The sequence below is a fragment of the Cyanistes caeruleus genome, chromosome Z (assembly GCF_971803275.1).
Source record: "Cyanistes caeruleus chromosome Z, bCyaCae1.hap1.1, whole genome shotgun sequence".
Taxonomy (NCBI): Eukaryota; Metazoa; Chordata; class Aves; order Passeriformes; family Paridae; genus Cyanistes; species Cyanistes caeruleus.
The window spans coordinates 27,513,033-27,534,243 of NC_141732.1; the positions used below are offsets into that span (position 1 = coordinate 27,513,033).

The following is a 21,211-nucleotide window of genomic DNA, read 5'->3' on the forward strand; positions in this document are numbered from 1 at the left end:
AGGTGAGGACTTGAGTATTTAGTCGATGAGTCAAAAAGTGACTTAGACAAGCGGTTTTTTTTTCCTTTCTTGAGGTTTCCCACGATTCTAAGGTTAAACTGTTTCCTGTTCTTGGAGTTGTAAAGTTGTAACTTTGAAGTTAGCAAGCCTGCAGCATGCTACTCTGAGAGTTTGGATCACTGGAAATGCCATTTGACAGCTCCTGGATATGACTGTCACATCACCAGGGATACAACAAGACGTATCACTGGCTGAAAGGAACTAGGCCTGTAGGGTTAGGTGGAAGGTCCAAGTGCCCTGTTTGTCACCCTGTCTCCAAAGGGCCAGGAGACAGGATGACAGATACTGCTTTTATATTTAAAAACAAAAAGGGGGGAATGTTTGGGAGGTTTTGGCTGCCCTGCTCTTCATTGCTTTCTGGCTGGAAATGCAATTGCACTTTCTGCCTCATCCACAAGTCCACGGCTGGCCAAAACCTGGCCAATGGCCATAATCCAAAGGCAGGGTAGGCTGGAGTTGATAAAGGAAGGAGACTGTTCCCAATTCCAAACCATACCAGAACGCCCACAGGAGGGACATTTAAGAAAGAATTCAGAAGTGAATGTAGAGCTATATTGCGTGGGAGACAAGGAAAGGAATCTTGCAAGGGGCTTGGGGGTTTCTAGGATTTTTATTGCGAGTCTGCTGCTAGCTGGCATTGGAGAAAGTAATCCTGAAGTGCTCCTGGTCATGTCCTCAACTTCCTCAATTGCTTTGCTGCAAGTGTCCTATGTTTTCATTTGAAAAGCATACGGAGTGGAGATTTTTGTGGCAGGGGCCATGTGACCTGTAGAAAGACGAGCGGAAGTAATACCAGTGATACAAACACCACCAATAGGAAAGCAGCCACAGAGCCAAGTAATTTCTCTGAAGAATTTGGTCTCCAATGACTGGTGACAAGTCATGAGTTTAAGGGGAATCTAGGAAGCCCACAGTTCTGATCAATTTTGTCTGACTAGCACACACACGTTCACTGGGCCATTTGCTAGGTCACAACCTTCTGCTGCTCAGGAAACAATCCCCACTTTTGTCTTTACTGCACAGGGAAGCTCAGGCAAAGCCCACCCACTCCCAGCTGCCCTCAAAGGCAAAAGGAATGCTCCAAAGTGCTCCCTGGCTGCCTCCAAGCACCACAATGGCTTCAGTAGGGGGTGCAAAATGTCTGTGTGACACTAAAGTGAGGAGGAACATGTGCTATTGCAGCTCATGCTGAAGCACATACACTAGAATACACTGCTCAATCTGACAAAGAATGCACAGGACGTACTCAGCAGCTTCAGGCACCTCCTTAGCAGCCTGACAGCCAGCCCTCTCCCCCAGCTCCAGCCTGGCTCTGCCAGGTGGCTTCCTGGGGGACCTCCCTGCTTCTGAGAGACAGCTCTGGCCTTCCCATTCTTTTCAGGCCAGCAACAGCATTCGTGCCTTCCTCACATCTGCACCCTGGCAGCCTCTCACCTGAGAAGCCCCGACCCTCATGGCACAAAGGTCTCTCCAGCACTGTTGACCAAGGACCAGTTAAGAGACAATCACAGACAGACAGACAGACAGTGTCCAGAGAAGCAGTGCCCAGAAGGAGCCCAGAGGAGTCCAAAGCAACACACAAACTCTCTTTTCATACCTTTTGCCTCTTGACTGGCCCTACTTCATACGTCTTCTTGTTCAGCTTGCAAGGTGTCAACTTCCTGCTTCATCTCTCCTGCTCCCTCTCCACCTCTTCCAGGAAGTTTTCTCCTTGCAGCAGCGGCTGCTCCTGCACCTCCACATGCTGACATTCCATCTCACAGGCCTGGTGAGGGGAGGAAGACACTTGCAGATGAAGTCCCAGACAAGCTCCCCAAAGAAAGAGTGGAAGCTCCCCAAAGAAAGAGTGGAAGCTTCATGCCCCACACAACAGCCCCCCCAGCTGAAAAGGGCACATTAATAGTGACTTTGTGCTCTCCAGCACCTGTGTCCTTACCAGAAATTTAGAAGGAGGATCAGCAGATGGGAGAAAAGGAGATGCCACCTTCCTTTCCTGCTCTGATGGCTGCCTGTTTCCTGGCCCCTGGCTCCTCAGGATTTCTGCCTGCTCTCAGAGGCTCTGTTCTCCAAGTGCTCAGGTGGTCCTCGTCATCCCCTCTGCTTCCTGCATTACTTTGCTGCCGGGATGACAGCCATGGGGTTGTCAGAAGAGGCTGGAGAGAGGCTCGGCTAATCTGAGAAATGGATGCTGCCCAGAGGGAAAAAGAAACAAAAGAAACCAAATGAAAAAAGGCAAAAAAAAGGGGAACCATTGTTTTCCCAGCTGAGCTTCTAACAGGGTTGTGAGAAATTAAGTGGAGATTTGTGTCAATCTAATGGTGACACTCACCCATGTCTGTGTGTCTGCGAGCAATACAGACAGAGACCATGGGATTATTACTAAGAAGTGGTTTGAAAATCAGCTAAAATAAAGCATGGAAGTAAAGTTGAACAAAATAATTATATAACAATCAGCTTTTAGATAACAGCTTGTTCTAACAACCAAATATTAAACTTTAAACTACCTTGTATCTTTGTATAAACTAGTTTGAAGGAAAACTTGTAATCACTTAAAAAAGGGAAGTAAGACCAACGGGAGCTAAAAAGCTCTAGAAAAGCATTTTGAAACATGCCTTGAAACATTTTGAGTTTTGTAATAACTAAAGAAAGAGCCTATGAAGCTATTTTTAGAGAAGTTAGCTTTGAGTTGGAAAATGATTGAAAGAAAGCTTGCAAACTATATGCTGACTAACAAAATATACGCTTAGTTAAACAAACTGCTAATAGAAAACAATATTTTAAGAGAAAGATGAGAGACTACGGAGACAGCAGAAGACCGTCTCAGACCAGCTCCCCAACAGATGTTCAAGAACCACAATCACTGATTAGGAGGGAAAACCAAGTAGAAAATAAGTAAGGATTTGAGGAAGTGAAGTGCCTAGAAAGGCATAAGAGACGAGCTTTGGAGACCTGAATTTGTGCATTGCTTAGGGTAGAGGCCCTCAACGCACCCAGCCCACTTGCTGTAAAAACTTGCTCAGCTTTTATCAAACCAATTAATAAATTGGCTATATTGCCTGATGTACTGGCAAGTCTAGCATTTTCATTTATAACAGGGTCAAGCTGGTTTCCTCTAGTGTCCAGAAACACACAGATACAAGTGGCAGAGCACAGATGGACTCAATTCTGGCATCTTCCTCCATAGCAGGGACAGCCGAGGAAGTGGCCCGCTCAGCAGCTCCCCATCTGCCACAAAACCTGGCAGCAAAGCCGCAGCGCTTCTCATCTACGTGACCGGGCCAGGCAGCACATGGGGCTGGCACAAATGCTGCTCAGCTGTCCCCGTTTGGCTGGCAGAAACCCCTAAGAGTGGGCCAGGAGGGACAAGCTGGGTCCCCTGTGAGGCTCACCCTCAGCCCCCACAGCCCCTGCCTTCCCACAGATCAGCCTAGAAGCGCTTGGCAGGGACTGCTTTCATTGGGATCTCCAAACCCCACTGCGGGCTTCTGTCCCCAGCACTGCGATACTTCAGTTCCTTGGCTAGCAGGTAAAGCTGAAAACAGCACCCGAGAGCAAAAGAGGGCCTCAGAAATGACGAGAAGTTGAGAGTTCTCCTCTGAGCAACGGCTGTGAGAATTGGGCTTGTTTAGCCTGGAGAAGGGCAATCTGCAAGGAGACCTTTCAATATTTGAAGGGGCTTCTAAAGAAGATGAGGACACATCTATTAGCAGGGCCAATTGCAAGAGACAAGGGGAAATGGTTTTAAACTAAGAGAGTTGATTCAGATTGGCTCTAAGGAAGAAAGTCTTTAGCAGGAGAGTGCTGAAACACTGGCACAGGTTGCCCAGAGAGCTGGCAGGTGCCCCAATCCTGGCAACATTCAAGGTCAGCTTGGCTGGGGCTCTGAGCAACTTGATCTACTTGAAGATATCCTTGCCAGTGGCAGGGGCCTTGGACTAGATGACCTTCAGCAGTCCCTTCTAACCTGAAGTAGTCTTGGATCCTACTTGGTTTTCATGTGAAAAGCAACCAGACTGGAGATTAAGATGGGGAGGGCCCATCTGATGCCCTGGAGCTCGGCCCAGGAGCAAACCCTGACAGGGAACACTCTTTGGCCTGCAGCCACTCTGCACTGTACCTCCAGAAGTTCCTTGGCAGAGCCTCTCTTGTCCACATCCATCTGCAGGCAACGTTCCAGAAAGTCACACAAGCTGGGATGTAGGCTTAGCTTGTCCAGATCTGGAACTCCTTGTGTGCCTATCAGATACTTAGCCTGAGGAAGAAGGAAACAGACTCTACGTGATTCTTTCATATCCTTAAGTACCCACCTAGACCCCATATTTGAAGGCCCAGTCTGCAGTGGCAATTTCTTGCCTAGCAAATGGTGAGAGATGAGCCTTTTCTCCCAAAAGAAAAAGGCCCCAGGGCTGCCTCAGCTATTCCAACATCCAGCAGCTCTTGCCTTGACAGCTTACGTGGGCCCCAGGGACATTTTAGAAGTGGGCCTTCTTGGAAGCTGTCCAAGCCGTGGGAATGGGATTGTGTCTAATGGAGACAGAGCAGAAGGCCACTGGCATGTGGGCTTATTTGCACCTTACCATAGCACTGGTTTTCCAAGTATACGGAGCCTCTCCTATGGCCATTTCTATTCCCACAATCCCAAGGGACCAGATGTCCACTTTGGGGCCGTATGGCTCTCTCCTGACAACCTCGGGCGCCATCCAGCGAGTGGTCCCGGCCATACACCTCGGTTTACTCTGCTCAGGGCTGAGCACAGCACAGAGGCCAAAATCAGCTGAGGAGACAAACAAACACTGCTTCAAGGAGGAAACCAAGGGAAAATGTTCCTCAGTCTAAGTCTCAGAATGCAATGCTGAATCAAGGTGGAAAAGGAGCTGTGCTCTTGTGCAGCCTCAGGGCTGCAGCCATGCATATGGGGAATTGTCCACTTAGCAAACCCAAGCCATTCACACCGTGGCTTTCCTCATTCACCTGAAGCTTTAGGCTGAACTTCTCTCCCTCTGCAGTGGGCACATACAAGCCAACCTTGACACCTTGTTGCTCTCTACACCTCTTAGCACCTTGCAGCAGTGCCCTGAGCTTGCAGGAGTGCTGCGTGCACTCTCAGCAGCAGCTGGCAGCCACTCAAAAGCAGCCCCACACCACCTCCCCGCAGCGCTGCACCTGGCCAAGAATACCCACCCAACTTGACAGAGCCATCCAGGCCCAGAAGTATATTGTCACTTTTGATGTCTCTGTGGATCACGTCGTTGGCATGAAGGAAGGCCAGGCCTTGCAGGCACTGGGAGAGAAAAAAGAAACGGGAAGCCAAAAGTTAGCCTGATCTGATTGCATCACATGCCAAAGGAAACTGCTCCTGAAGATTCACAGATCTCAAAGGAGCAGTGAGTGGTGGCAAGAGGAAGAGCTTGCTGCTTCAACTCTAGGAGAGAGCGATCTTTCCAAGGGAAGACATATTAGTTGCTGAGGGGGAAACATCAGTCCTTGCTCGAGACTGTCCCCTGCAAAGCCAGTGGGAATGAGTGCTGCTGCAGCTGATGTGCTTTCCCCATCCGGAGGACAAGCAACGGTTTGCCAAAAGAGGAGAAGTCCCTGCCTTGGGTACCAAGGGGATCACTGTCAGCTGGGAGATTGGAGGACAAGGGTTATAAGGCTGCCTTGACAGCAGACTCAGAAGGAGCTCTTTTGTCAGTTTTCAGCAGCAAGCACCATGGTGGGGGCCATGCCATCATTTGAAGGCCAGACCTGTGAGAGATGAGTCTCTCTTTGGCTTTGCCATAGGTTTAAAACTCAAACAGCAGCCACTTTGCACTTACAGGCAAAGAAGGCAATGCAGAAAGGTTCTGGGCAGAGGCTTGGAGGGGCAAAGCACAGAACAGAAAATAAAACGGCAAAAGAGACAGAGGGTTCCACAACAGTAGATAAGTGTAAAGAAGACTGCAGTACAGGCAGGGCCACAGGCAGGCAGTTCAGTCCAGATGCTCTTGCTTCTCTGAAGCGTAAAAGAGCAATGCAGAAAGAAAGCTCTGAACATGGAATCACTCACTTAGCAGCACCTTCCAAGGACAAGCCATGCCAAGCCATGGCAAGCACAAGCAGGATCCCTTACCTCCCGGCAGACCGTTGCTATGTGTCCTACAGCCATCGTTCCCATGTGGATCACCTTAGCTAAAGAGCCTCCGTCCATATACTCCAAGACCAGCAGGAGAATCTCATTCAGAAGGTAGCTGGAAGATGAAAACAACAGCGTGGAGATGAATGTGCACAGCTAAACTGCTGTATGGAAGGAAGGGTTACAGCTGAGTTTTGTTTCCAGGGCACTGGTAAATGAAGATGGAATAAAATCAAGACCATCTCCACCTAGGCAATCCAGTGCTTGCAATCTGTGTCTGAATGAGGAAGGCACATCTGTGGAAAAGGAGACAGCTTAGGCGGCAAGCAGGGGAAAAAGACACATTTGTGATGGCCCAGATAAATCTGGAAGTGGACACATGCCAGCAGCTGCTTCATTATCTTCATATACCAATTGCACCATTAACTCCAGCAACAAGGGAACAGATTTCACAGCTTTTACCCAGGGCAGGCAAGTGTGCAGCACTGCAAAACACCCTTTGGAAAACGGTGCATAAAGGACAGTCACAAAGGGGAAAAACAATTTCAAACCTGGCAAACCATGTGTCTCCTAGCCTAGTCTTTTGGAATGCAAGGCAATGGAAAATGGTGGGAACGGCGCAAGGGAAATCATTTCTGTCATGCTTTCTCAGCACTTCTCCTGCAACACTCAGGAAAACTCAAGCCCCAAAACCTGATAAGAACATGAAATGAGTGAATGTGCTGGCTGCTGGCTTAGGAAGAGAGCCAGGTTTCTGAGAACAATCTTCAAGTTATTTATGCCAGGAACCATTCCTGGGGACAAAATGCAATCTCCTCCCATGCCTGGCCCAGGAGTGGCTTGATGTTAATGGAAGGATGCATTTTCTGCCAGCGAGTAAAGACCTTTTAAACCTTTGCCTTGTGAGTATGGCAAGGAGCATTCCCAGAAAAATCCCAGAAGTACTTACCTTTCAAGGTAGGTGACAATATTTGGGTTCTTGTATTCCCTCATGACCAGGATTTCTTTCAATACCTCCTCGCAGCCCTGGTGCTGGAGATCAAGTTCCTTTACAGCCACCTGCAATGACATTGAAAGCCATTAGGTACAGACATTACAAGAGCCTCTTTCTCCTTGTGCTCATGGGCCACGATGCCTTGTCACCTCGGGAAAAAGGGACTCTAAAGCATCAACCACAAGGCGCTAACAACACTCTCTGCACCCACAGGCTTCTCAAATAGACTTGGTTTCTCACCACTATTATCATTTACACACGTTTTGTAAGCCAAAAGCAATTCTGCTTCTGTGAAAAGAAATTGAAATGGCTGGAAATATGCTAGAATTTCTAGGGACTGACCACTCACTGTTTCAGAACCAGCTGCCATTCTTGATTGTGCCCCAATGTAAATGCACAGCTACATTATGGAGAAAATGCTGTCCAAAAAAGAACTCTAAGACAACTCAAAGTAAAGCTGAGTTTCCTCAAAACTTCCCTAACTTTTATAGTTTGGATTTTGCATCTCTGAAGAACATTTTTGAACGTGGTTTAGACTTGTAATTATTTAATGGGTTTAAAAAACAATACTCCTTTCTGTGGCAGACACCCCCCGTTATAGGCGTGGTTTAGGGCTTTTGGATTCCTCGTAGACCTCCCTCCGAGCACAGTTCCTGAGCACAGCACTGCAGGTGGATAAGGAACTGTCAGGAAGATGGAGTTGTACGTGCTGGGAGCCAGAAATAAGAAGTCAGGACTCTGAACTTTCAACCCCAAAGAGCAGTGCGGCTCTCCAAGACACCACCATTAAATTTGGACTAGCGTGTCCTTCTCTGAAACACACCACCACCATCCCTGCATCCATTCAGGATGCAAGACAAAGTCTGTCCAAAATGCATTCTGCAGGCTGCCTCTAGGTAGGCTGCTTCTGCAGGACAGCCTTTGCAGCAAGGACAGGTGGCCCAAAGCTCTGGCCACAGGTCACATTGCAAGGGAAAGCACTCCAGAGCAGCAGAATCTGCGAGGGCTATTGGCACTTACCGCTTGTCCTGTGGCAGTGTCAAAGGCCTTATAAACGGTTCCAAAAGCCCTAGAAACAGAAGAGTGGCAAGAACAGAGAAGCTGTTCAGTGCTGAGAAGTGAAAGGCAGCCCAGGCAGGAGCTCTCTGCTGCCCGGAGTGTCTGTAAAACACCATGGTTTGTCTACTCTTGTACCAGTAGCCCAGCAGCCCAGCAGCCCTCTGCATGCACCATGTTCAAGTGAAAAGCTCCATCCAACAGGAAGGAAAAAGGCTGCTACAAATCCCAAATGTACACACTAGATTATGGATGTGGGGGTTTTCTTCCCTTCTTCCTTTTTGTGCCTGTGTGTGTGTCTTTCCAGGCAATGGAACAGAGAGACCTGCTGGGCCTTCTCACCACTCTCTTTTCATTCTATCTGCCAAACTCAGGCAGCACCACGCAGCCTTCCTTATTGTCCTGAGCACTGAATATTGTTTTCAGCCAAAGACTGGAAAGAAATGCCACCGACAGCAGTTATCTGACAGCTATCAGGTGGGAAGCTGCTCTCTCAGTTTTCCTTCATCAGTGTGGCCGTATTACTTTGAATCATACAAAACCATGTCTCCTAGGAAAAGCAGCCAAGTGGTGCCACACGCTTGAGGGACAGCACGGCTTCCAGGTCCTCCTCCTGGAGGCAGGCAAGAAATTGCCAGCATCCAGTTACCTTGGATGATGCCTTGTGATCAGTAGTGAGACAGGGACAATCTAAAGCCGGGCTGTGAAGATGCTTGCAGCTGGCCTGACTTCCCACTTGATATTGCACCAGCAAAATACCTGGCCCATGCACAAGTAAGCTTGGCTGCACTCACCCACTACCAATAAGTTCCCATCCAGTGTATTTCTTCTCTGGATCTCCCACGCTCACAACACTCCCTGAAAGAAACAAAACACAAGAACAAACTTCAAAGGAGAGATACCGACTTGCAGGAGATCTGAAACTCAGCTCCACTCTCCGGGACTCTGAGCAATTTATGGTCGGTTGGCAACAAGAACAACAGCAGCAGCAGCCCCAGCAAGGCAGGCAGCTCTGTAGCACACATGGCCTGCACAGAGTCTGATTCTCCGCGTTCCTTTGAAGGGTTACCTTGAGAGGAAACTAAGCCCATGGAGAAAGCATCAGAGCAGACCGACATCAGAAAACAACAGGCACCAAGGCAAGTAGCTGTCATTTACAAATCAGAAGGAGAGCTGAAAAATCAGGAGCCTTCATTTCCTTGGGAATGCACACTCTCTTGTGAGATTCAGCAAAAGATTTCCTACTTCCAAAGACTAAATGCACTCTGGGATCTGGGATGAATTTTTACCAACAGCTGCTTTTTGCAGAGCAGAAAGAATATTGCAACATGAATTCCAGGAGCATAGGGGACCTTGTCTAACTCTCAGCATTTTGCCTAAAGAATGCCTTGCCACTTGTCAAGAACAGCAGCTCATGCTATAACCAAGAACAATGTCTGGAAGAATTAGGATCCTCTTCATTGCTGAGCAGGCTAAGTTCTGAAGATGACTTTGCCCATTCCCCATGGGCACTGAAGAAATACAAGTACTTGTCTTCAGCCTGGGGTGCAGCAGTCTCTAGCACTGGACTCGGCCTCTTCAGCACCACCCACATGCCCCATCTTCCCAAATGGGCACAGTGGAGATGGGTAACAAGGACAGCGCCGCTCCTCAGGCGCTGCCGTGGCACAGACTGCTGCCCAAGTGAGACGCTGATTCTTTCACAAGTCCAGGCAAAGCTGTGCCAATGGGGAGGCAGCTAAATCCTCACAGCTCAGGAAGGCTCCAGCCTCTGCAGTCACACCAGCCATCAGTGGCAGGGCAGGTAGGACAAAAAAGCTTGGCAAAGCCCACCAATGGCCACAGACAACCACTGTGAAGAAGCCAGAGTCAGACTGAGTCCCATTACAAGCTGGTCCCCCACTCGACACAGACCATGACTGCCACTGAGTCCAGACCCACACAGGACTGGATCAATGCCCCTTTTGTCCCAACAGTTGACGGCAGACTCTGAGTAAACTGGGCTCTGTTCAGTACCCAACCTGTTATTCTCTGACAGCCCTGCCCTGGCAGCTATTACATGCAAGAAGCAACTTGGTTGTACTGCAGAGTCACCAAGGCCATGGTGTGCTTTCCTAGAGCATGATCCAAGCAGGGATTGAGGCCAGGGCTTGGCTCTCCAGGAGTATTGACGGGCCGGGCATTAGCCGTGACAAAGTGGCCGGTACCAGGGGAACGTGCAGCAGAGGGGCTGCAGCCTTCCTCCTGAGAACTGCCTGCAGGGCACTTGGATCTCACTGTGCCACATAGATGCATTGTCTCTTTGATGCATCTTCCTAAGCATACAAGTAAAATATCAAAGAGGGATTGTAAAGAAAAAGTCTTCTGTTTCTCTGCTTTTCATGCACTTGGAAAACACCTCTTCCTCTCTGACTCCAAAAGATTCTTCTAAGAATATGGTATTTTAACTTCTGGGGCCTACTGAAAAGACCTCTTCCTCTCCTATTTCTGCTGTCACCTGATACCCTTTTCAAGGAGGTTGGGCTAACCAAAATATAGAATTCTTACCAAAACCAACTGCAGGAGGAAGAGGAAAAGTCCTAACAGTCATCAAAACAACACCAGTATGAAAGCAGCCACACAGCCAAGCAATTTCTCTGAAGTGTTTGGTCTCCAATGACTGGTGACAAGAAAGGAGTCGAGAGGCAATCTAGGACGCCAACAGTTAGGATCCATTTAGCCAGACTAGCACACACACATGTTCCCTGGGTCATTTGCTAGGTCGCAACCATCAGTTGCCACCCGCTCCCAGCTGCCCTCTGAGGCAAAAGGAATGGCCCAAAGTGCTCCCTGGCTGCCTCTGAGTACCACAACGGCTTCTGTAGGGAATCCAGAATGTCTGTCCCACACCAGAATGAGGAGGAATATGCTGTAGTACAGCAGGCACACACACTGTAATACACAGCTTGTTCGGACAAAGGATGTACAGGACGTACTCAGCAGCTTCAGGCAATGCTTCTCTCCCCGCTGCTCTGACTCCTGCCTTGGGCGGGACGAACTGCTCCTGCTCAGGTTTTCAGGCTGCGGAGGGAAGGCTCCTTTGGAAGATGCTGCTGCAGCGCCCACGTCCATCTGGAACAAGAAATTGGTTGGTGTCACAAAGGTGGCTGGCAGAGATGCCCCAGAGAGCGCATATCAAAGGCAAGCCCTTAGGAACAACACTTGTGTTAGGCTGCAAGCTGAGCTCTCAACTCTTCCCGCTCAAGTCCAACCCCACCAAGCAGGCAGAGACTACAGCTTGTCACAGCCAGCCCGAGTAGAGACTGTGGAAGGGAAAGAACAAGTTTCAATTTCACCCTGTCCTGAGGACTGCATTCACCATGGACAGGGACAACTTGTTCAGAATCCGTGTGGGTCACCATGTTGACCTGAAGAAAGCCCCAAAAAGAAAGCGAGCACTAGGAGGCCAGCAGAAATACATTCTGAGCATTGCTGGCCCACAGCCAAAGCACTAGCCCTGCTGCCCAGGGCAGCAGCTGAGATTCAGCAGCCCAGGAAGTGTCCTTCTGAGCAGCTGCAATGGGGAGCACAGCACATGGCAGCCAGAGGCATGGCCTCCATCCTCCTGCTGCTCTGCAGGGGAAAGGTGAGAAGGGCAGAGACCACTTGTTGCATGACTGCACTGCCTACTGCTCTTTCACTCACCTGCTCTTGCTCTGCCAGCCTGTACTGCAGCATCTGCTGCATCCTTTTCATTTCCTCCTTGTGCCTTTCCTGCATTGCCTTCATCTTCCACTGAGCTTCCTGCACCACTGCCTGCAGCTCGTCCTGGATATTTGGTCAGGAAAATTCTTACTAGCACCTGCCATCAAGTGGCAGGTGGCATCCAACCACGCTCAGGTTTCTCGTTTCCCAGTCTCCAAAGACCTTCCATTCAGAAGCACTTCCTTCAGCTTCTCTACCCAGCTCCAGCCCTTCCATCCTAACTCTTCTTCCTGCTGCTCAGCGCTGGAGCCTGTCACGCTCTGTGCTCACAGTGCCTGCAGTAGTCCTTGCCTCCCCTTTCCTGACATGCAAACTTCACGTCCTCATTACTGCCCTTCCCTCTGCTACCTGCCTAGTCAGGCTCACCTGCCAATCTTCCTGCTGTTCCTCCAGCTCCTGCTTCAGCAGATCTACCTTCCGCTGCCTATGATGAAGCTTTCGCTGCAGCTGGTGCACCCTCTGCAAGAGAGTAGCCTCCTGGTGCTGCAGCTGCACAGGAACAAAGAGAAGATGGCATTAAACTTCCCACACAACACTTGTGTGGCAAGCAAGGTTGATGTGCTCACACTTTCCCAAAAGCATTTTGCTCTTTTTCTCTTGTTGAACTAGGGACAGCTAAGGGACAATCCCACCCAGACAGTGTCCAGGAAAGCAGTGCCCACAAGGAGCCCAGAGGAGCCCAAAACAACACAGAAACTCTCTTTGCACACGCGTTGCCTCTTGGCTGGCTCTAGTTCTTATCTTTTCTTATTCCGCTTGCGAGATGGCAACTTCCTGCTTCATCTCAAGCAACCTTTTCTCCTGCTCCCTCTGTACCTCAGCCACCAGGTTCTCCCTTTGCTCCAGCTGCTCCCAAGCCTCCAAACGCTGTTGTTCCAGCTGCCTTTCCTGATGAGAGGAAGAGACGCTTCCAGATGAAGGCCCAGTCATTCTCCCCAAAGAAAATAAGGCAAGTTGCATCATACCCACAACCCTCCTACTAAAGAGTTCACAGTAGTGGCTTTGTGCCCGCCACAACTCCTGTCCTAATGAGAAACTTAGGAGGAGGGTCAGCAAGTGGAAGGAAAGGAGATGCCACCTTCCTTTGCCACTTTGACGGCTGCCTGTTTGATCAGGCCCCTCCCTCCTCAGGATTTTTGCCTCTTCTCAGAGGCTGTGTTCTCAATGTCCCCCTGTCCTTTGATCAAGGAAAAGCTGCAGGTGGACTGCAGGATGACAACAAGGCCAGCACCCCCACGCCTTAGTCACAAGACAGGCCACCAGCTGAAATACCAGCAACATGGGGCCTGCTGAGAATGCTTCAAGGCCAAAGGGAAGACCTCTGTCCACCGTGGAAGGACAGAAAGCAAGGAACCCAGTTGCTGGGACTGCAGTTGGCAGCAAGGTCAGCAGACTGCTGCATGGCACGAGGGCATTGGAAACATCCTGCTCCTTCTCTGCTGCCATGCTTTGTGTGGGCAGCACCCAGCCTCCAGGAGACCTCGGCTTTTTCACACCCTGAAACCGTGGCTGCATTCAGTGTCCCAGCAGCTCCCTCTGGCCATTCTCAGCCCCTCAACTCTGAGCCCTTGAAGCCCTCTGCTGCCTGGCCCAGCAACATCTGGCCTACAGTAGAGCCTTGCCACCGTGTCACATACTCAGGCTGCTATTCTCCTATGCCAGCCCACAAAGCTTGCCTGAAAAATTCAGGTGCATATTGTTTCCTACCTGTTCTTGCAGGAGCTTCCTCTTTTCCTCTTCCTGAGCAGATTGCCATTGTCTCAGACCCTGGCTGAACTGCTCTTCGGCACAGCGGAGCTGCTGAGCCATTTCTTCCAGTTGCTGCTGGCTGAGAGATCTTAGAGCTTGCAGCTCCCGACGAAGGCCCCTCACATCCTCTGCAAGCATGAACAACACTCAGAGACTCTGCTGACCTTAAGCCCTTTCCGTTTTAGCCAAGGAGGGACCTGTTCCCAGCTCCTTCACTCCTCGGAAGCCCTGCGCACAGAGCTGCCTTCGGAGCAACTGCACTAGGCAGGGCCATCGCCAGACACAAAGCGCACGAGGCTCTCACCAAGTATCACCTCCTTGGCCTGCATGGCTGTGCGAACTTGGCCTTCCAGGTGGCTCCTGGTGATCTCCAGCTTCAATACCTGCTGCTGAGCCTCCAACAGGCTGCATTCCAAGCTCTCCTTCTCTGACCTACAAGTTGTGGGAAAGAAGAGAAATTGTTCCTGGCACACACAAACACATTTTCTAGGAAGATGTGCCTTAAGATCCCGACACCTGAGGATGGAAAATGGCTTGTGTGGAAACTCAGATCCAAGACTATTTCTACCACTTCAAATAGCAAAGCAGGCCCCTCCAGGTGGTTGGCCAGCCTTTCCCCATGACTTAGCCCTGCTCAGAAAGGCCAGCTGAGTTTGATCTCAGCAGCCAAAGCTCAAATTGCCTTTGCCTCCCATATCCCACAAGGGTGGCTGTGCCCACAAAGTCTCTGCCAGGGAGCAAAAGCCCAGCCTCTGCTCACAGCCCTGAGCTCATCTGCATTTCCAAGTCACTCTGCAGGGGGACAGAACACAGTGTTCTCCTGGCTGACTCATCAATGTTTAATGCCATTCATAGGGTACCTAGAGATACTTCATTTTCCAGAGACTCTCCAAGGTAAAGAGACTAAAGCTATGCACTGGAGCATAGGTGAAAACACCAGCTTCTAGCAGCATGAGAAAGAAACCAGAGCTAGGATTTGATCGGAACAAGAACTATCCTGGAGGAGGGAAAGGTATCCTGCCATTTAAATTACTGGAATTCTGTGAGCAAGAACAATTGCGACAATGGGCCTTGACAAGTTCCAGTGGGTGGGTAGAAAAGTGAGCAAGAATCAGTGCTCAGCATAAATCCCCAGAGACACTCAGGAAGTCATAAGACCTTTCCCTTCTGCTGCTGCTGCTCAAAAGCAACTCTAGGTCCTGCACTATACTTCACAAGCGTTAGCTCAGAAATGTCTTCCATAATGTCCTGCCCAGGGTCTCCTCCCTGCCTTTACCTGGCCTCTCCCAGCTGCTCCGAAAGGCCTCGTAGCTCCCGCTCCGTGGCTGCCAGTCGAGCTTGCAGGGCAGCGTTCTCCTGTGCCAGCGCTGCCTTCTCGCTGCACACCTGGGACAGGATGTGCCCTTGGCGAGAGAACTCCTGGAGCAGCTTCTCCAGATGCCTGTGAGCTGGCCGCTGAGGGCGGCAAACCTGGAACTGCGGGGGGCACCATTTTTCAAGAAGAACAACACCACAGTCTCGGGCTTAGCTTGCTGCCAGAAGCAACATTTGGGGCAGTCTTGCTAAGGGCAGCTCCCTCTCCCACAGGTGCTGCCTAGGAATAAGGTGAGCATACCTTTGGCACTGCCTGAGGAACCTCTTCTTTCCGCAGATCTCTCTGCAGCTGTGATTCCTCCTCTGGCTCTGCTGCCACTTCAAACGCCCTCTCCAGTGAGGAGGGGCGGTTTCTCCCAAATGCAGCCAACTCCTTCCATCTACAGCAGGGGCACACACAAACAAGCCTTTCATAGCAACACAGCCTCCTTGCAAAACCACGACTACATACGATGTCCCACATAGGCCATCCTCAGGGACTTGCAACAGCCCTCTAGATCCACCTCAAGAGAATGCTGGAATGGCCTGGCTAGAGCAGCATCGCTCTTTGTCATTACTGCAGGTGAAAGAGTCACCACTGAGGAAGTCAACAAGCTTCCAGAAACCACAGAAACACTTCCAGAAAGCTCAGGATCTCTCAGCTGAACAGCTTCCTGCCTGCTAGGCCTTACGCTCCTCTCTGATACACTGGCTACTGTACTTGCAAAAGTTCTTTGGCTAAGTCAGGCTTGCTAAGTCCAGATGAGGACAGCCACAATTACTCTTGCTTTCACTAGTGCAACAAGCAAAGAGCCCTGAGCTCATCTGCACTTCCAAGTCACTCTGCAGGGGGACAGAACACAGTGTTCTCCTGGCTGACTCATCAATGTTTAATGCCATTCATAGTGTACCTAGAGATACTTCATTTTCCAGAGACTCTCCAAGGTAAAGACACTAAAGCTATGCACTGGAGCATAGGTGAAAACACCAGTTTCTAGCAACATGAGAAAGAAACCATAGCGGGGATTTGATCTGAACAAGAACTATCCTGGAGGAGGGAAAGGTATCCTGCCATTTAAATTACTGGAATTCTGTGAGCAAGAACAATTGCGACATTTGTTTTTGGCTAACTAAGCCAGCAGCGCTAACTAAGTTTTGGCACTCTTTAAAAAGGAAGAGGGACCAGCCAAATGGGCCTTGACAAGTTCCAGTGGGTGGGTGGACAAGTGAGCAAGAATCAGTGCTCAGCTAGGATCCCCAGAGACTCTCAGGAAGTTGCAAGACCTTTCCTTTCTACTGCTGCTGCTCAAAAGCACCTCTAGGTCCTGCACCATACTTCACAAGAGTTAGCTCAGAAAAGTCTCAAGATTTTCACCACGACCCTCAGGCTCTGAGGGAGGAGGTAGGTATGAACTTGCAATCCAATTCCAATAATCAAAGGATCCCTGCATGGTTTAGGCTGGCAGGGATCCCTGGAAGCTTCTAGCCCAGACTTTAGCTCCAACCACCTGGCATCAGCTACGGCATCTGGAAAGGCTGCTCAAGGCTCCATCTAGCTGGGGCTTCCAAATTTCTAGAGGTGAAATGTGCACAAGCTCTCTGAGGGGCTTCTTCTGCTGCATGATTGCCTTTGGGGTTCAGTGCTTCTCCTTAGGCCCAGCCTGAAGCTCCCTTGCTCCTACTCTGCTCCAGTTTGCAATGCTTCTTGTCAAGCTTGGAGGAGCGAGTCCCAGGAGGCAGCTGTGCTACAGCTCAGTCGGCTGCAGCCAGACCTGCCCATGGGCTGCCTTCCCCAGCACTGCTGAGCCAGTCAAACGATGACAAAGTCAAATTGTTCTTTGACGCTGGGCCTCCTAAAGTCCAGCAATGCCCAGCCCTGATCACAGAAAGCGAGAAAGCCTAGCACACACCTGAACTCCAGGGCGCTTTGCACTTGATCCCTGCTCTGCTGCTGCTCCACCTTTCTTGCCTGGGCCGAGGAGTCCTGACTGGCAAGAATCTCTCCTGTTGGGGCCTGCAGGGAAGGAGCAGGGGAAAAGCACAAACAAACAATAAGAGCAGGGATGTTGGCTCCTGAGAGCTGGCAGCAGCAGCAAGCGGAGACACAGGTCACCTGGGGGCAAAAGCTGTTGTGTCTTGGTGCTAATGGGAGTAACAACATAAGTCTTGAGTTGCTGTGAAAGTGTCTGAATAGAAGCAGGGAACATTTCCCTGCTCAGTTCTGGTCAACTGGCTTCCCCTCAGGATTTCAGGTATTAGGGAGAAGCCAACAGGAACTGCCTTCCAGTCTTTCAGAGACAGAAATTGTCTCTGCCATGCAGACACTGACATGGACTTTCATTTGGCCTGCCAGGCTGACATTAGGCTGCAACAGACCAAGCCCAAAGCTTGCTCCACTATTCTCTGACACCAGGAATGTCAAGGGTGCCCTTCCCACTCACCAAACCATGGACTTGACTCCTTCCACGTTTCAGGCGACCTGCCGGAGACAAAGGAAAATGAGCCAGGTGCTGTTGGAAAACTCTCTGATCCTTAGTAGTCAGTGCCTCCATTGTAGCTCACTGTCCACCATGCAACTAAAGCAGCTTTTTTGTTTCCTCCCTTTCCTAGACTGGTTTTTTGGTTTTTTTCCTAAACTGCATGCAGTATTTCCCTTCTTGCGCTTTCTGGAAACAATTCCTCAGAAAAGCTTCCCCCAAACGCCTCTCAGCGCTAGCACATCTCTTTGGACACAGCACAGGCCCAGCCCCAGGGTGCAGGAGCACACACAAAGTGCTCAGCTTTTGGCCCTTCAGAGCAAAGCCACTCACTATTGTAGCACACTGAGGGGGTCCAGTTAGACAGGCACATCCCTTGTATGTATCCTTATGGCATCTTTATGGCACTTTTGTTCCAATATGCAGCCCCAAGGGAACAACTTCTACTTACGTCTCAGACCACTAAATAGTTTGCGGCATGACACAGATGAAAAAGCCCTGCCGACTGCTCTACGGACTTGCTCCATCTCTTCAGCAGGGCTGCTCGAGTCCGCAGGCCAAAACACAAAAACAGAGAAAACTCTCTGTTGCACAGACCGTGCAAGGAAGGGGGAAAAAAAAAAGGATACCCGCAGCAACCCGCGGACTGTACAAGAGGAAGGGAAAAATCCAAAAGAAACGTGCACAGGTGTGCAGACTACACCACACGTGTAACCTGTCTGCACACCCTACAACTACAGGGGAAAGAAAAGGATGCCTGCACGAGTCCACAGACTCATACAAGAGCAGGCAAAGAAAAAAAGACTCCCTTTTCAGGGCACAGACTGCTGCCTGAGAACACCACAATACAGCGTCCTCCTGCAACGAGCACGCCAAGAGCCGCTCTGGACGCTGAGGCCTTGCGTGCACCAGGGCAACTTCCCCTTGACAGCGCTGTGACGTGGCAGCCCGCCGCTGACATCACAATAGCAGCCGCTCTAGGTGGGTCTGTGAATTCATGCATTGTGGGAAACAGAGAAATGGAAAATTCCACAGATGCTGAAGGCTTCAATCTGCAGCCTTGGAAAGAGCTTGGGGTAATGTCATGATGAAGGTACACAGAAAGGAGTTACCTAAGTGAGTCTTTGGAGTTTCCTGCAAGGAAGAAGCCCTGGGACAGCAAGCAGCATTCCCAGGCTGCTCTCGGGGGGAAAATCCCAACAGGCTGAGGACTCTGGATGAATGGGTGAATATTGATTGTGAGCTACACTGGCCTGCAATGGCAAGGTTCTGGCCACAAAAGTAATGAATGGGTGAATATTGATTGTGAGCTACACTGGCCTGCAATGGCAAGGTTCTGGCCACAAAAGTAAGGGGCACTTAGTGTACTCGTGTCAAAATTCTGCATCTTTCTGGGAACCAGAGGAACGCTGCCTCCTCCTGTGAGGAACTCAGCTTGGGAAGCAATCCTTCCCTCTGCTTTGGGTTTTGTCTTTTTCATTCTGGACAGCAGCTGTTTGTAACACCAGCCGAGCCTGCCTCCAGCCTGGCTGACTGGACCCTGTCAGCAAAGGAAGAGCAGGAAGCCTGCAGAGGAGGCAGTGGTGCTTGAGGAGGCTTTGTGCCCTGCCGGCTCAGCGCAGGCCTGGCGATCAAACGCCCTGAAGCCTGCCCTCCATGGCAAGATTCCCTTGCTCGCCGGGCTGAGCTTAAGCTGTGAGTTGCCCTGGCGCTGTGCGTTGCTCTGGCGCTGTTGCGGACGGACGGACAGACGGCCGGCCGGGCCCGTCTGTGGCTCGGCCCTGCTCCGCAGCCGCCCGAGGCTCTCCCCCCTCACAGAGGGGCCCCGCCCCGCCCCGGGCGCCCCCTGGTGGCTGCCCCGCCCCGCCCGCCCCGCGCGGGGGCGCCCCCTTCCCATGGCGCCCCCAGCGGCAGCCGCCCCTCCCTGCAGGCACGGAGCGGCCTCGGGCCCTGCTGCTCATCCTGGCACTTGTGTCCCTTCTCTGCCAACAGCCAGAAGGCTTGAAAGGAAGTGCTCTCCAGCCGTTTCCCTCTGTGTCAGCTGCCCCCTGCCCAGCGAGGCAAACATTGACTTTCAGATAAGCACTGGACAAGTGACAGGTGTGGTTCTTTAAAGCCCGGGAAGAGTGGATTCCATCCCTCTGCCTGGGGGGATGAGCCCAGGAGGAGTTGCCCCACCCTGGACCCTCCTGCGCTGGCCTTGTGGGGTGGCAGCCCAGGGAGTTCAGATTGCGCTTGAGCCCCTGGGGTTTCTCCCTTGCTATGTTCCTATTAGACCCCAACCTTAAACTCCACCCCGGTTCTTTCCCATAAACCCACCACCTTGTCTCTGTCTGGGGCTCTCTGTCTCTGGATCTAAGCTGAGTTTGTTCCTGTGTTGAAGAAATGGTTTCCTGTCGCCTTGAAAACTCAGCTTCTGAGCTTGCTCACATGGTTTTCTAAAGACTTTCCCAGGACTGTAACTCTAAACATAGAGATGTGTCCATTCTTTCTGATACACGTCTTGTGATGGACATCTCTCACGGCCAGTGCGGTTGGGAAAGTGTTATCCTGACCATCCAATCCCTGGCCGTGGTCAGAAACCTCTAAATCCTGGGAGAAGAAATAAACTCTTCCTTTCACCACACCTGGAGCTGTGTCCGTGTGATCTGTTCATCTCCAGTGGCAACAGTTTCCAGAGATCAGGAAACTGTTACAGAGCAGGAGATCATCTCCTTGAGTCCCATGCTGGTCACTGGTAAACTGGAGCCTCCCTGGACACGATGCTGCAGCCCCAGAACACTACACCTCAGCTTTGCTTTGTGGGGGCCCAAGCTCTGCCCTGAAGGTCACCCTACGGCATCCCTAAGTGCCGGTGCCAGAAGAGCCCCCTTCGTTCTCCCACCGGTTGTCATTACTGGCTCAAAAGCACCGCCCAGCTCAGGTAGGAGAAACAGCCCGTGGCACAGTGGGTGCCTGCCCTGCCCAGCCAGGGCTCTCTGCCACAGCAGCAGCAGCAGCAGCAGAAGCGCTTGCCTTGGCTTTACCTGGGAAGCCAGAAGCCTCTGTAAAACTTCAGTGTTCACATCACTGGGAGGAAAGGGATCATGGCCTATTTTAAAATTTTGCATTTCCATTTCCAATCAGATGAAACTGAGATCTTCAGACAGAAGATTGGTTGCTGATTGCAGCCAGGCTGGAAGATCTCCTTCAGAACCATACATAGTACCATCTAATGGGTGTCATCAACACGTTTGAAGTTTGTTTTAAAGACTTGGATTTCAATTCCTTTCCACATTTATTATTTTTCCTTCGGACAGCTGGGGATAGAGCTCAGGAGAAATAAGGTTCTAAATGACAACTTACTCCCTGTCCCTCATGCCCCTGTCTGTCTGCAGAGCAGCACACCAGCAGCAGAACCTCCTGTGGCTCGCTCTGTGCCTCCAGAGGCTAAAGGGGAGCCAAAGGACAACAATCCCGCACGTGCTGTCAGTCCAGGGCCTGAGCATCCTGAACCAGTAAGGGGTAGCTTTGGTTGGTCCAGTGCAAAGCTCTGGCGCAGTGCAGAGCTGCAAGCTTCTGATCAGGCAGCATTTGCCCTTAGTGGCTGAAGATGCTGAGGGCTGGAGTCCTGCCATGACCTGGCTCTTCAGCCCTGCCACTGACATGTGGGAAGTGGGGTCTGAA

At 50.8% G+C, this 21,211-nt stretch overlaps 2 protein-coding genes across 3 annotated transcripts in view; both read right to left on the reverse strand.

Annotated features, from left to right (window-relative positions):
• Positions 1-21,211, reverse strand: part of LOC147648258 (zinc finger protein 541-like) — a 101,047-nt gene that overhangs the window by 42,675 nt on the left and 37,161 nt on the right. The window lies entirely within an intron of this gene.
• LOC111944787 (uncharacterized) lies at positions 652-19,361 on the reverse strand. 2 transcript variants are annotated; one of them, XM_086867981.1, is made up of 22 exons: positions 18,860-19,361; positions 17,997-18,793; positions 17,510-17,547; positions 16,979-17,082; positions 15,331-15,469; positions 14,992-15,191; positions 14,020-14,147; positions 13,674-13,843; positions 12,783-12,854; positions 12,333-12,455; positions 11,907-12,029; positions 11,198-11,333; positions 9,017-9,080; positions 8,187-8,235; positions 7,122-7,231; positions 6,170-6,287; positions 5,242-5,341; positions 4,638-4,834; positions 4,178-4,312; positions 1,997-2,248; positions 1,658-1,825; positions 652-826 (listed from the first exon to the last, which is right to left on the reverse strand). In XM_086867981.1, the coding sequence occupies exons 2-20, from the start codon at positions 18,070-18,072 to the stop codon at positions 2,204-2,206; spliced, it is 2,127 nt and encodes a 708-aa protein (XP_086724107.1). In that variant the 5' UTR covers positions 18,073-18,793; positions 18,860-19,361; the 3' UTR covers positions 652-826; positions 1,658-1,825; positions 1,997-2,203. The 2 variants fall into 2 exon arrangements, with proteins under 2 accessions (XP_086724107.1, XP_086724108.1); XM_086867982.1 differs by having other exon boundaries at positions 17,997-19,361.

What these genes read in the sequence shown, in the direction of transcription:
- LOC111944787 (XM_086867981.1), bottom strand. Translation starts at nt 18,072, where the DNA reads ATGGAGCAAGTCCGTAGAGCAGTCGGCAGGGCTTTTTCATCTGTGTCA. An exon ending in GGAGTCAAGTCCATGGTTTG is followed by an intron (nt 17,083 to 17,509) that starts GTGAGTGGGAAG and finishes CCTTCCCTGCAG; the next exon opens with GCCCCAACAGGAGAGATTCT. An exon ending in ATTGTCACCTACCTTGAAAG is followed by an intron (nt 6,288 to 7,121) that starts GTAAGTACTTCT and finishes TTCATCTTCCAG; the next exon opens with CTACCTTCTGAATGAGATTC.